General features: G+C 35.1%; 1 protein-coding gene across 1 annotated transcript in view; it reads right to left on the reverse strand.

Annotated features, from left to right (window-relative positions):
* LOC120586952 (rho GTPase-activating protein 20-like) overlaps positions 1–15,603 on the reverse strand; it is a 107,435-nt gene that overhangs the window by 11,156 nt on the left and 80,676 nt on the right. The window contains 5 exon segments of the mRNA XM_039843508.1: positions 2,679–3,052; positions 5,318–5,384; positions 7,663–7,767; positions 10,497–10,581; positions 11,498–11,540. Coding sequence (XP_039699442.1) covers positions 2,679–3,052; positions 5,318–5,384; positions 7,663–7,767; positions 10,497–10,581; positions 11,498–11,540 — 674 coding nt within the window.

The raw sequence follows: 15,603 nt of genomic DNA on the forward strand, positions 1-15,603 counted from the left end.
GTTCTTGACTAGTCAACAGATGTTACTAATACTGCTTGGTTGTTTGTTCTGGAAGTCCGTGCTTTGTTTTAAGTGACTGAAGAATTAGTCTTCAATAGTCTGCGTGGAACAACCACAGGTAAGAGTATTTTCAAAAATGTTGATAAAACAATAATTCAGTATAATGTGAAGTGGAATCTGCTAAAATATGTTATACGTGATGGTGGTAAAAGTGTGTGGAGCAGAAAAAAGTATAATTTGTATGAAAGTATAAATTCACAAAGCTTGTGAAAACGTAAAGTGTTTAAAGCCTACAGTTATTTATTATATTATTCATCAGTGGTACTGCATAGAAATTATTTGAATCTACCAGGTGTTACTGGATCAGTAGTAACAACAATGAACATCGCTCATCCTTGTGGAGTTAGCTGTTGTCAGTTTTCTGATATTTTGTTAGGAACAGAAGCTGAATACTTCAGCAGTGGTGAAGTTTTATAGTGATGGTTGAACATAGAGCTGAGAATAAAAGTTTTATGAAGAATTGCCCTCAACCACTATTACTGAATGGCTTTGGAAATTAGTGTTTGCTGTCAATTTATGATGTTTTTTAATGAATTCGCCCTAAAAGGCAAAGAAAAACAGTGCTTATATAGAATTTTTCTTAAATTTCATTTTGAAAACACCTAATATTTTGATCACAATAATGCCAAGTGGTTCAATATACTTCTGGTGCTGTCAAAAGTTAAACGAGAAGCAAGATCTCCAATCCCATACAAACTGACCTCAATTCAAGTGCAAAAAAGATTTCCATACATAAAAACCCATTCAACTGTGTATTTGAGGAGCTTCTACCTAATCTTCAATGGAAGTGATTTATCTGCAACGAAATGACACGTTAAAAGGGAAATATCAAAAGAAGGACCTAACAAAATTCTACAAATGTCTTTGAAGAGAGAATATGCTCAATTAAAATCGCATACTTTTAGAACGATATCACTATTTGGCAGTACCCAGTTGTGTGAAAATTTATTTTCAAAGATGCACTACATAAAATCTTATTACAGATCAAATCACTTGCAATCAATTTTGATGACTGGAACACTAACTTTGATCCCCAAAGAATTCAATTTTTCACGTTAGTAGACTTGTAGGACAGAAAATTGTACTAAATTATTATTAGATATTGCATATCATCAATAAAGAATGTGTGGAAATTTGCTCTTTCTAAACTTGTTATGTAAGTACCTAAATAATATCCTTGATTTTATCTCTTGACCTGCAAATTTTGCTGTTTGGCCCTTTATAGAAAAAATTTGCTGATCCCTAATCTAAATGAGTGGTTTCCAAAGCAGTTGTTCATCACAATCTTCTGTATTAAAAAAAAAGGCAGAACTGGTTTACATATAATTTTTCAGTAGCACAGGTGATTCTGATGCCCAGTGAGATAGGAATCATTGGTCTCTACTTACTTCATCCCTGATCCCATTTACCACAAATCATTTATAGCTGCAAACACTAGTATCCTAACTTACCATGGGAGAAACAGGATTTATTAGCAGAGATTGCATACAATTTAAATAAGCAAGTAATTGGCAAAATTGGGTAAAACTCCTGGGATTCTTGATCCCTGCTTATTTGGTCAAGAATTAATTTAAAATTCACAAGGGATCCAGAGAAATCGTTTTGAGAAAACTGGGTATAAAGGTAGAAAATTAAAACACTAGCCTCCTAGGCTTAGTTATAAAGGCAATTTTCCCTTTGTATCTTTAATCAGCAGTAACAGCTGACTTATTAATAAATTTATTATTCAAAAATATTTGAGAGATTTTATGTGCATCAGGCTGTGTGCTGAGAATACCACGGTGAACGAAACAGACTAAAATCTCTGCCTTCATTGAGCTCACAGTTTAGTGGATGACAATCTACGACATCTTTATAATACTCTTTCAAAGTGGCCCAAAGATATGATGAGTACACAGCCTTAGAGTCCAAGAACTTGATTTACCATTGCAGGAGAGAAGACAATGAGTGTAAATGTTAGGTAAGTTTTTACAGCTGGTGTTGGCCAGATGACTGATGATTTCAATACTGGATAAAGTTGGATTCGCGCGTGTGGGTGTGTGTGTATAAAAGAGCTGCCACTGTTCACTGGGTCCCTCCGTTGGTTCAGATTCACAAAGCTACAGAAATTCAGCATCAAGTTTTTATTATCTCACTCACACTTGTTGGTATCCTTTTTCTTCTATTTTATTTCTACAATTTTACTTTCAGACTGAGGGCTTAACACTCAAACTTGCCTTAGGGTAGATGATGGTCCTCTTATGTTGAATATTACTTTTGTCATTTTTTTTCACGGGGTGACTAAGTGATGGCTATGTTAAGAGAGAATTCAGATTCGATTAGTAGACTAAGAAGAGATTTCTGTGGAAATCATCTTAGTTTTCACATACTTATCAGTACTAGGATGCAGGGAGGGCATCACAGTCTCCTGACACTCACTACTGACAGCCTCCTTTTAAAATGTGACTATATAGAGGGAACATACAGTGTGATGTATTACAGTATGAAGAAGGCATTGAAGCACCTGCAGCATTGCCTGGTGTCTCTGACTACAGCGGGAAGATTAAACGAGAAAGAATAGTGAAGAAAGAAGGGACAGACTATACTGCTACTAGCTACTGATTACAAGTCAGTCAAACCTGCTGCTGGTTTATAAAACTTTCTTCTAAAACTCCATCTTTCCTTTCAAAACACTTAGCAAATTCAAATGAAAACATATATCTCTGGATGCAAGTCTGGCTCTTTGCCTTTGGACTAACTCTATTTTCAGGAATGGAAACTTTTGCTAAAGTAAGGGCTCTATGAAGGAGGAGAAGCAACTCACCACTCAGTTGCTGGGTCTCAGCCAGGTGGCTGGGCTTCAAGATGAATTGGCACTGCATCTCTTGGGGCAGCTCTTCTATGAGGAAGGGCTCTTGGAGGCTGGTAGGGCTGGTGGAGTCCTTTGATAACTCTGCCAGAAGTGCAGTGTCTCGAAGATGGCTCATTTTATTTCTATAGGGATATTCATGCCCTACACGGAATAAAATCTAAATGTAGTCTTTAGGTTGACTGGTACTATGAGCATGTGTGCTACATACTTGAATGCACTGCAGTTTGCTCCTGAGACTTTTGGTATGATGAATCCTTTTGTTGACTGAATGATCACCACACACACTCTTACAGTTGGAGACCACTGCATAATGCAGGTGGCCCTACCAGAGTACTTTTAAGGGGGTAGGAGAGAGGGGAAAAGAAGCCAGTAATTAAAGCATATCGCGTTTGGAATGTACAGATTATTCTGTGAGTTGTACAATGCTGAGGTTTCTTATATTCACATCTAAGAATATTTAAAGGTATTCTAACTTTTCCTTTGGCATATTAACTATATCTATAAATCTTCAGCAAATCCTTGTCCTCTCTCAGCATCAAATGCATGATTTAAAATATTTGCCTTACCCATCACACAGAATTGTAAGGATCAAATAAGTAAACATTAGTAGTTATAATAATTTAAATAAGGGGAAAGTAGTATATATTTTCAAGCTTCACGTATTACTCTTATCCAACAGAAAATGTCTGTCTGAAAAAGACATTTTATTCCTTTTTATTTGTTACATAATCAGTTACTCAAGAGCATCGGGACTGGTTCATTTGAGTTTTGCTTCCCTCCCACTGCTGCCCTGAGATTGGTATTCACAGGCAATAATCAGAAGGAAGACTGCGGGGTATTAATAAGAGACAGAAACAAGATGCAAAAAGGAATCTGTAAACTAGAAAACCAAAACATCGGGCATCTGACTACAACATGAATTTTTGCTCTATAAATAATTGCATTTTCTTAATTCAACCAGTGTGCTGCAGATTTAGTTTTAGTTTTTTTTTTGTTTATTGCTGACATTTTGACCTGTTTGCTTTATTAATTTTTTTAAATAATTTTTTTGTTTTTCATTTACAGTCAACATATATTATTTCAAGTGTCTAGTATAGTGATTATACATTTATAGGGCTTAGGAATTGATCACCCGTAGTCTAGTACCCATCTGACACCATACGTAGTTATTACAATGTTGTTGACTATATTCCCTAGACTGTATTTTACATCCCAGTGACTGTTTTCATAACTGGCAATTTTCACATCTTAATCCCTTCTCCCTTTTCACTCACAGCCACCACCCACTCCTATCTAGCAATCATCAAAATGTTCTCTGTATCTATGAGTTTGTTTCTGTTTTGTTTATTCATTTATTTTGTCTTTTAAGTACAAAGAGTATGTTCTCTTCTATTCCTGATTTATCACTGAATGTAACTCAGTGAACTCTTCCTTTTCCTCCATCTGGCGTACTCTGTCAATGTTCCATTAATACAGCACCTTCCAGAAACTGAGGCAAAAATAAAAAAAAAAAGGAGGCTACTGTGACAGTAATAAAACAAAGTCAATTTATCAAAATAGTAAGCAGCTAATCTAAATTGAAGTATGTAAGGTCCATAAAAATAAACAAAGAAGAATTGCTGCTAAGTAACTATCATGTCCTATGTCCCACTTTTTTCAGTGAGTTAGTGATAAAGCTTGAAGCTTTTCTAAGCCTGAAAGTTAACACTGACACAGTTTTAATTAAAATGTTTTATTAAAATTATTTTAAGTATTTTTATTTTTAAGCACAATTTAATCATTGTTCCTTGACTTTTATGAAAATAATATCATTAAAAACAAAATCAGAAATGCAGTAAATTTTGTCCTCAGCTACGTGCATGATGGCTTGGTTTATTTTAATATATATTTTATATATATTTTAAGAAAATATATAGGTTATAGAAACATTTGGTTTTAGATTATTCAGATCACTTGAAACATTCTGAATTATACATTAGTGGTCTGACAGGCATTAAATAGATTATATGAGATAATGCAAATGATATGATTTGCATAATGTCTTGAAGATAATAAGGATTTTAAAAAGATGCATGGAAATCACATAGTTATCATCATCATCATTGTCATCAACTCAAGATCTGGTAGATACTGTGCCATATTTTCACTGTTCTATTTGTTTGGCAAGATAGCTCTCTTTGTAAAAGAGAATTTAAATTTCTCTCCTAACTATACCACTAGCTGCATGAGTGAAGAGATATTGTCTAGCACATAGGAAATGCTTGATAGATATTTATTAAATGAATAAATGAATTTTCTGTAAGATTTAATACTTAATTGTATTTAAGCTCAGAAACATATGACCAGTTCTCTTGAGACATTTAGAATTACAATTAAAATACTGTCTAAGGTTTTCACTAAGCTAACCAATAAGTGGATATGTTGCCTCTTCTTTGCCAGAACTGACCCATAACTGGTAGTCTCTCTCAGATCCCTAGAAAGAAAAGAATTAACAATAATTCCTTCAAGTTTGGTAATTGAATAAGGTCCCATTTTTTGGCATTTTTATGTTGGCAAAAATAAAAAAATGAAAATGGGGACAATATAAATGCCTTTGGATTCATGTGGGTGGTTATACCTTTTAACAACGACAATGCTGATTCCTACAACCCTTCTTCCCTCTCTCTCATCCCCAACAGAGTCCTCTGGAATCCTGTCGGCCCCCTCCCCAACCTCTCCCCCCTGTTCCTTTCTTTCCTGGTAATGGCCAAGAATGGCAATGAAATCAGACTCTCAATATCATGGGTAGCCCATAGAATATGAAATTATATATTTGCCCTTTCATAAAAGAAGAGAAACTTCCCGATTTTCTAAAGAGACTAATCATGAGTTCTGCTATGTCTCCAAATTTCTCAAGGCATATTGGACTTAATCTCCAATATGCCTCTGCAAAGACAACCTTGTTATCTTTGAAGCAAACATTGTTGTGTCTGTGATGAAAAGGTCAAATCTCAAAGGCTGACTTTTAGCTCAGCTGCTTCTGAGCAGAAGTAGAATGACCAAGAGGCTTTGAGGAGATAGGTAGCTGGCACAATCTGCACTGGCTTTATTTTGGTCAACTCCAGTCCTGGGGACAGAAAAGACAAGAATTCTGCCTGGAGAATAGGTCTCGTGATGGAAAAAGATGTAATTGTTCACTAGCAGAATTATAACTCAGCAATACTAAAAATCCTGCTTTCAAGAAATGATATTAAATGATCTCGACTTGGCTATATCTGGAGAGGAATAAGCAAAAATGTTCTAAATGAAGCTAGAACAGATTAGCAATATTAATATTCTTGTTTTTATCTTCTGATTAAAAAGTATGACCCTGATCTTTCAAGGTAGGGTCCTGGCTATGAAGGATACCCCTCTCCTCAATCCCCAATGCCCTAGTCAAAAATTTTCATTGCAAATAGGAAGAGCGATATAGCAAAAATCCTTTTGAAGTCTGAAAACATGGTAATAATCCCTTAGAACAGTAAAAAATATTATATTAAATAGAAGTATTTTTGGTCTGAGGAGATTGAGCACTTTATCCAAGTGAAAAGGATATTAAAAAAAAAAATGAGTCATGTTGTTAATCTCCCTTCCTTCCCCTTAAAACTACTCGTCTTCCAAAACTTAATTATAATGCTTAGAAATCAATACACAGGTGCCTTCTTTATTCAGTGCACATAAATCTAGTTAGACCTTAAATATATTATAGATCTTAACTAAAAGAAGTTACATTTCTTACCTTATGTTTCTGTTGCCCTCAGTTCCTTAAGGCTTACTGCACACTATGCACAAACACATCTAAATGCAGATAAGAAGACTATGGCATATATTAAATATATGTCATAGGTCACCTCATAGTAACACTGTGTTTTCATATTTATAGAGATTCTCACTCAAGAAATGGGGCTGTTCAAGTTTCCTTTAGTTTCCATCCTTCTGAAAGTCATTCTTTTTAATATAAATATTCAATGTATGTTGTTTATATACCAGTAGGTAGGAGATGAGAACTTTCCAATTCTCTTTCCCCTTCACCTTAATCATTAAAATCTTCTCCATTAAACAATTTGAAAAACTTGTCTTTGCCCTATAAAACAGAAAGAAGCAGAAGCTAAAAGCAAAACAGGGAGAAATATGGTGTGTACACTAAAATTCTTAAATCTTATTTTCTAATTTACCAATTCATTAGAAGTACAAGCCATCTCATCTTCTGAACCTGCAGCCAGTGAATATGGTTTCTAGCTATATGTACTTTATGTAAAAATTCTACTACAGAGCAAATCCTTCGGAATTCATTATTGTAAGACTTATTGAATATTGGGAAAGTAAGAAGAATTAAGTAAGGGAGAAGAAACAGGAGAGGATATGGGGAAAGAATAGCTATCTAGTGACAAGTGCGAAAGAAGGACGTTGAAACTTCCTTATTAAAAATCTTATACTAAAAAATTCTCCACCGATATACATATATGGCAAATGCAATAAAAGTACATATTATTTTATTATCACTCTAAAATTAAGGCTAATCTTATGCTTTTCAGTTTGCACAGGTTTTAAAATGGGAGTAAAAGAATAGCACCCAATGTTGAGCTAATATCAAGGCTTTGCTGTCCTTACCGTCTACATTTTGGGGGACAAAATATGACTTTGGTATCTCTAGTATCAGCTGTCTTATACTGGAAGGGATCCCATTTATATGAATCTAAAGAGTCAAAGTTTGTTAATTAAGAATATCTAACCAAGTAACTTATAGTTATACCTAGAATTGGTAATTGGTATATCAACAGGGACATGTTGATAACTTTGTTCACTGTATCGGAATTCTTTATTGCTATAGTTTTAGACTGTAGCAGAAAACGAAATCTTGCTATAAATAAAGGATTTTAAAACAAGAACAAATAATTATTGTCAAATGATTAAAGGCAAATCCTGATTTCAAGTTTTGACAGAGTAAAGCATATGACTCCATTAGAACACAAAACTCCGAGTATAATTTACTTTTGATTCATTACATATGCCTTTTAATAAAACATATATTTCTCTTCAAAAAAAGAACACGTGGCTCGACCAAACAGAAATCAGTGAGGTTGATCCTTTGCATCATTTCCATAATGCAACGTGTAGTAAAAGAGGGAGAGAACTGAATCATTTTCTTTTTCTTCCCGAGTACTGTCTTCACAGTGTGGGTTTTTATTTCTTTGCATGTGAAAGGTCAGTTTAGGTAAATTCGAAATAAGAACTGGTTCTAAAAGACATTTAAAGTTTAGAATTTTTAAAAACCACTTTTTATTGAGCACTTTCTATATGTCAGGCACTGTGGTTATGAGATTTTTGTTGTCAAAATCTGTAGAGGCCTTAAAAGCAATGAATCTAGCAAGGAGGACTGAAAATTTTAGAAAGCTCAATTCTGTTACCAACTCTGCCATTGAATAGGGTATCTATAATAGCCCTGTGCTAAACTACATTAAAAAATTACTACATACGGGACTAAGAAGATTCTGGGGCAAGGCCAGAGTTCAGAAAAAGAAATATTAATTACTAGGTTTACATGTATATCAATGCGGTCTTAGAAAAATTGGCATGATAAATATACATAAATAGAAGACAAGAAAAGTGACATAAAACAAAAAAGGACACTTAAAAAAAATAGTAAATCCATTGATAATTTCGTCACTTATCCTTCATTACAGTATTTCTCTGAGCCAATTATTTGACTTTTGACAAATTACACTCTTCGGGATTCTTGTTAACTGATTTCATTTGTACTACTCTTAGTAACTGGAGATTATGCAAAAAGTATCTCAGGAGAATCCAACAGGAGACAGAACACCCAACCCCCAACTTTTAATGTTTGTCTCTATCAAGTGAAGATGTTTATATACTAGGTTTTAAGTGAGATATAATTTTGTGACAGGCTGCTTTTTTTTTTTTAAGTCTGTAAACTCTGCCATTTAATTTAAAGAAATTTTCTCCTGAAGTCTTTTATAATGTGAAGACTACCTTGTACAAATAATCGCTCCCCATGTACCTGGTTTCTAAGATAATTTTTCTTAATATTAGGCACATATGTTCAAAACAGTAATTATAGTATTTGTATTTTTCCCCCGCATGCCTCTTTAATAGACAAAACAAGTAAATTTCTCAACTAGTGCCCTTTGGCCAGTCAACAAATAAACAGACAAAACTGAAAATGCGGCTATTGTTTTTCCATTTAGTGGAATTCACTGACAAGCTACATATCTAAAGGCCAAGGATAAAGAATTCTTCCCCATGCATGCACTCCTATTTGGGGGGAATCATTCTCTCTGAACGCAGGTCTTCCGAAAGGAGACTCTTGGCATGAAGTAACTTCAGAGAGGAAAGGACAGTTGTCATATTATTGTTGATTTAACCAGGGTACCAGTGATAAAAAAAAAACAAAAACAAAAACAAAAACAAAACAGCACCCAACCACATTGTGTGTCTCCTCTTCCCTAGTGAGAGTGGATCACTAGTCCTCTCTCAAGCACACACTTCCCATTCACTGAAAGTGTTAAAAAAGCAAGGTTCAAGGGAATTGCTATGAAAATCCTGAAGGTAACCAATTGCCACAACAACTGAATCAAAGCCAGCAGTAAAAAAGTGTTTTTGTTTGTTTGTTTGTTTGTTTTTTCCTGGGGGCAGGGGGATGGGCTACTTTGCTCCAGGATATAGATCTCTGCAGTATTCATACCATAAAAATTGAGTATTTCCCTCAAGCAGTGACTTCAGGCTCTCATGTCCAAACATTTGTATAACTTTTGCTTTTGGCCAAAACCCAAAGGTTTGTACTACACATTTTCCACATGCAAAACTATTCTGTGTGATCTAGAGTTACTGTGAAGTATGACAATTCATAGTAAAAATAAAAATATTCACAAGTTTCCATTTTGTTCATAGCTGATAACGTCTTGGCATTTGTACTATATTTCATTCATCAAATTACACATAACTGGTCTTAAATAGACTTCATTTTTCTTTGACTAATATGATACAAACTGTGAGGCAGAGATATTCTGATCCCTTAAAAATGTCATCTCTCCCAGCTCACCTTTTTATTAACCTGTGGAATTCAATCCCTAAAAACTCAAGGAATGAAGAACTTTCCAAAAACACTTTCTACTTAAGAAGTGAAGGTGGGGAAAATTCCTCATTACTAATGGGGAATAACTCCTTGTGGAAATGGCTTTAGTATAAGCCTATGCAGCTGCTATTGAAAGGGTCCAGAGAAACGTCAATGCCAGAGGGAAGGAAGAAGAGTCTGACCAGCAATACTCCTTCTATGTGTCAATGTTAAATACTGCGGTCAATATGAATTTCTCTTGCTTCATTTTCTCTAGGGTTTACTTTCCATATATGCGAAGACATACACATACCGAGGAAAATGCACTTTCCCACAGTGGTATTTCTAAATGCCTACCTTGCAAAGCACATACACTGCTTGCCTGCCTGCCTGCCTGCCTCTCTGTCTTTCTCACTCTCTCTCTTTTTAATACGTGATGTTCTGCCTTATGCAGGGACTTGGAATTTAATTTTCTGGCTTAGAATCACTTACATCTGCACAATTCCCAATGTCCTTGGTGAAGATTTTGAGGGGAATGCTCTTCGGATAATCCTTTTCTTTCTCTGCATTGATGTATCTAATCAAATGCAATGACAACCCAAAACAACACTGAGTCAGTTTTCGCTAAATTGTTTATATTTATAACAATCTATTTTGCTCATATTTTCAATATACTTACATGCTATCTTTTAAAAAAAGACAGATGGTAGGACTCAGCAAAGTGAGATTACATTATGGGTTGGAAGATAAAAAAGTATATATCAGGACATTAGGTATGGGCACGCACACAAGAAATGGGAGATTCATTTCAAATGAGGTTTGTTTTGAGAAGCACAGTCAGGTTTAGGCACCTCTGGGTGACGTTTTATCCTCAAAGCTTCTCTACCTTATCTCGACAGGCCCAAAATCTGACTTATGTACAGGAGCACATCTAATATTTTACGAGACTGAGCCAAAACAATGAACTTTCACTATTCATTTAGCTCTCCAGTGGAGTATAAATCTTGGTTTTCCCATTGCCTGGGAAGGGAGAGGGGGAAGAATAAAGGGAAGAACTAAAAGAATAAGAGATGAACCTAATTTGACCATTTTAGCCTGTATGCTTGAAGGTAGGAATAACGATTGATTTTTGAGGTGCTCAGCAGAAAACCCTTCATTATGAAGACTTAATAATGCTTTGAGGAAATTGTTAACTCCAAATGGTAAGTTGGAGACAGAAAAAGAGATTGGAGACATTATCCACTAATTTCTGTCTCAAATAATCTAACCAGACCTCCATGTTCTCCAAGAAAGTAAGAAATACATGTAATGACAGAATATTACTCACAGTATGTAGTAGCTAGTGTACAGTCTAAACAACAGTTTATTTGAGGACAAATGAACAATTTCTACTAAGGAGAGGGGAACAGTTTGGGGCACACGTTTCTGCAGAGAAGAATTCAATTCACTTAACTACAGGTTAAAGATTAAACATGTGAATACTGAAAAAATACCTCTGCAGGAGGGAAAGCCATTCGTCCTTTTGTTCTGGAAAACGGCAATCAAATAAAATGGGAGAGAAAAATTAAACCACATAAAATACTTATACTAACATGTTCAAATCTGACAGAGAACTATCCACAGCCTGTTATCCATGTAGCTACACACTACTGCAACCTTGGCATCCCTGGGTTCTGGAGAACTCTCAAGTGAAACTTCTCCTTAGGAAAATCTATACACTCAAGTCTAGTTTTATTAAAACCTCTTGCATGGATTTAAGAGAGGCCCATTTTCTTACTCTCCAACTCTTCTACAAGTGCTACTCTTAGAGTGGAAGGAGTACTTAATTTGGAATTCGAACACTGGTTTCAAGGATAGATGCAAACTATATGATCATGTGCAAATCATTTAACATCTCCAAGCTTCAGTTTCCGCATCTGTAAATCAGGGCTAATTGACCCAGAGTGTTTTTATAGTTTGTGTCAAATAAATAGGAAATATGCTTAATTTGAGATTAAAGAGAATTTGGCATTATCAGTGAAAACATACAGAACGGCATTGTTAATTTAGTAAATTAGTTCATAGAAAACTTATTCTTAATCACTATTATCTTCCCAATAAGATCAATCCATTTACAACACAAGTAGTATTAATTTTTCTGCTGAAGTCACTGCTATGTTTAATTCTTAAAGTTAAAAATAATTTAAAGTTTATTGCTATATGGTCTTGTTCTTCACTAGCTTTTCTAAACTTCATAAAGAAGTTAAAAACCGTAGTCATTTTCTCATTCCAGAAAAATACAGTTAACAAATGTTTGGAATTTGTTTCTAACTTCATTACTTAGCAATTTTCTCCATCAGCCATCTCCTGGATTGATCATCAGAAGGGGTATATTATATCTCTTTTACTAACGACCATGCAGTTTTCATCTTTCACAATTCCTTACATTCTTTTGCTGTATTCCTCTTTCCTAAACAGCTTTTCTAAGTGCATTTATGTTAAATCTTGGATTTATTTAGCAAAAATTTATGTTGAGAAATAGATGAGTTTTCTTTAGACCTGTTAACTTTTTTCAAAGCGGTTAAAGAAAGTTGCCCCTTTAACACAGTATGTTTTGCTTTTAACTTTATTGACACTAGAGAAAATCGTACAACATGTAAGTGCACAGCTTGAAGAATTTTCACAAACTGAACATACCCATGTGACCAGCACCCAGACTATGAAACACAAAATCACCCTGGAAGGTCTTTTGTGCCCCTTTTCGGGCACTGGTTTTCACCATCCTGACTTCTAACAGAACAGAATAGTTTTTCTTGTATGGGTCTTTATACAAATGTAACCATACAGTATGTACTATTTTCTTTCTGGCTTCTTTCAGTCAACATTGTGTTTGTGAGACTTATCCATATTACTGGATGTGACTTTAGATTGTTCATTCTCATTGCTGTATAGTGATCCACTGTTTGAATGTACAGCACACAATACTTTAAAAAGAAACAGATGATGAGGTATGTCAGGTTCATTTATTGAAATCGATTTGTGCAGTCTTCTTGTATTTTCCTCTTTCTCCTGCTCTGTGCAAGAAGAGAGGACTTCCTTAGTAATTCTTCATCTCAGGCATTTTTACATAACTAAAAACAGAAATACTCCAAAATGAAGATGACCTCAGAGTTTCATAAACACCTAAGCTCATTTGATAAGAGCCAGGAGAAGAGAAAGCAGTATATTCTAGAGAGAGTATGGGCAAGGCAGAGTGAAAAAATTCCCTCAAATTTGGGAAGGGATAGATTCTGTCATCCTTGGCAGTGAGCTGGGAACTATATGTCACACGGTTGAGGTGCCGAAGGAAACAGAAAGGCCCCAGAGGAAATGGTTGTGAGAAGCAACTAGGGAGGCCTGTTCCTAGGCACCAAGGATTTCATATCAGCAAAGACACCTGCACCCTACATGTGGCAAGGAATGAGCATCTCTGAATGTAAAAGCGTTCTGGGCATAGCAAATATTATGTCAGCTATGACCACAATAGACTGAACTCAAGCCCTGAACCTGTTTTGGAGACATCAGAGAACTATCCTGTATTCTGGTTCTACCCTAAGAAAACAGGGGTTCCAGTAAAGAAGGAAATTTAATTTCCTAACAGTCTGGCACAATGGGGGCTCAAGATGAGTTCTAATTTGATCAATCGATAACAGGTTTTTCTTTCATACCCACCTGTTTGTAGACTAAAATTCATACTAGGCCCTTAAGTTAAAATATTTTCCTGATTCCTCTTGTAGCTAGAGCATTGTCAGATTTAAATACTTCCTATATCTTTTAAATAATGCTCCCATATTACTATACAGCAGGTCCTCAAATAATGTCGTCTCATTCAACACTGTTTCGTTGTAATGCTGATGAGAAAAAAAAAAAATCGATTCTTGGTTGGGACCACTGTGTGTGGATTTTGCACATTTCCCCCATGTCTGCATGGGGTTTCTCTGGTTACTCCAGTTTCCTTCCACATCCCGAAGATGCACATATTCGGTTAACTGGTATTTCTAAAGTGTCCCAGTACGAGTGAATGTGGGTGTGTGTGTGTGTGTGCTCCCTGTGATGGAATGTAGTCCTGTCCAGGGTTGTCCCACCTGGGACCCTCAAATGAAATAAGCAGGTTGGAAAATGATTATCTCACTTGATTTCATTATTCTTTCTTAAATGTATGCATAGCTCGGATTTATTTCAATGTTTGATTTTAGAAGTGTTTGGGGTCTTTATTTGGAAGTTTGGTGATTTTTTTTTTTGTGACCAGAAATATGCTCTAGGAACTTAATTCTTGTTTATATCAATTAGCTGACAGCAAAATCAGTTTTGTTGTACATCGTTCTGCTTAAAGTCACAGTTTCCAAGAGCCTATCGATGACATGAAATGAGCACTCAACTGTACAGTTAATCTGTAAAATTGAGTTGCAGTGCCTATTTTTCTGGTAGATGTAGATCCTCGATTTGTAAATCGAGGTACAAGTACTGATAGAGATACGAAATTAATTTTGCCTTTTTTGCGAGGTTATGATCTCTCCTGTTTCCCAAGTTAAAGAATGGAAAGTTCACACTGATTGTTTGCTCTTCCTCCAATTTGATTCAATTAGAAACTCATCACGTTTTCTGGCAGTTGGTCAGTCTCGAATTTCAAAGCTTTTAATCTTTTTGTGTTTCCTTATAGATATCATCGTGACTGGCTAGGAGACACTGCTACTTGAGCTGTTAGCCTGATGGCATTTTAACCTGATAGTGACCTAGATTTTCTTAATATTTACCAAGATATATACCAGTTCTGATGTTCTTCACCACTTCCCAAAGATCTGAGCTTTCCTTGATATCATTACACTTTAGGCTGCGAAACTATCAGCACTTTTTTTTTTTTTTTTTTTGGTAATTCATTTCTGCTGGCAATAAATCCTTAGAGTTTAAAAATCTCCTTTTTTCATCTTCATTTCTGAGGGATAATTTTGCTGGAGACAGTATTCAAGGTTGAATTTTTTTTTTCTTTTTTATTTCAGGACTTTAAAGATGCCATTTCACTCTCTCCTGAAACTACCACAGTTTCTGATGAGAAACCCATAGTGATACAAATTGTTCCCCTGTCGGTAATGTGGTGCATTTCTCTGGCATTGTCAATACTTTCTCTTATCTTAGGTTCATAGCATTTTGTCTATTACATGACTAGGTGAAATTTTCTTTATACTCTTTTTTGGCATTCACTGAGCCGACTAAATCAGTATAATTTGTGTCTTTCATTAAATCTGAAAAGTTTTCAAAAGCAGTTCTTCAAGTATCTATTCTGTCTCATCCCCTCGCTCTCCACTTTCTGGAATTCCAATTACACGTATACTATACCTTTTGGTATTTTCTAACAAAACTTGGATGCATTTTTCACTAAAAACTATGTTTTTCCTATTCTTCTGATTGGAAAATTTATATTGATATATTTTCAAATTCACTCTTTCCACTTTCATTTCCATTCTGCAGCTAAAGCCACGCAGGAGATAGTTATACTTTAAGATGTCGTAGTTTTTAGTTCTAGAATTTTTATTTGGTTCTTTTTTGTATATTGTTTATTTCTCTGCCGTGATTGTCTCTTTTC

Source organism: Pteropus medius, unplaced genomic scaffold (assembly GCF_902729225.1).
Source record: "Pteropus medius unplaced genomic scaffold, Ma_sr-lr_union100, whole genome shotgun sequence".
Lineage (NCBI taxonomy): Eukaryota > Metazoa > Chordata > Mammalia > Chiroptera > Pteropodidae > Pteropus > Pteropus medius.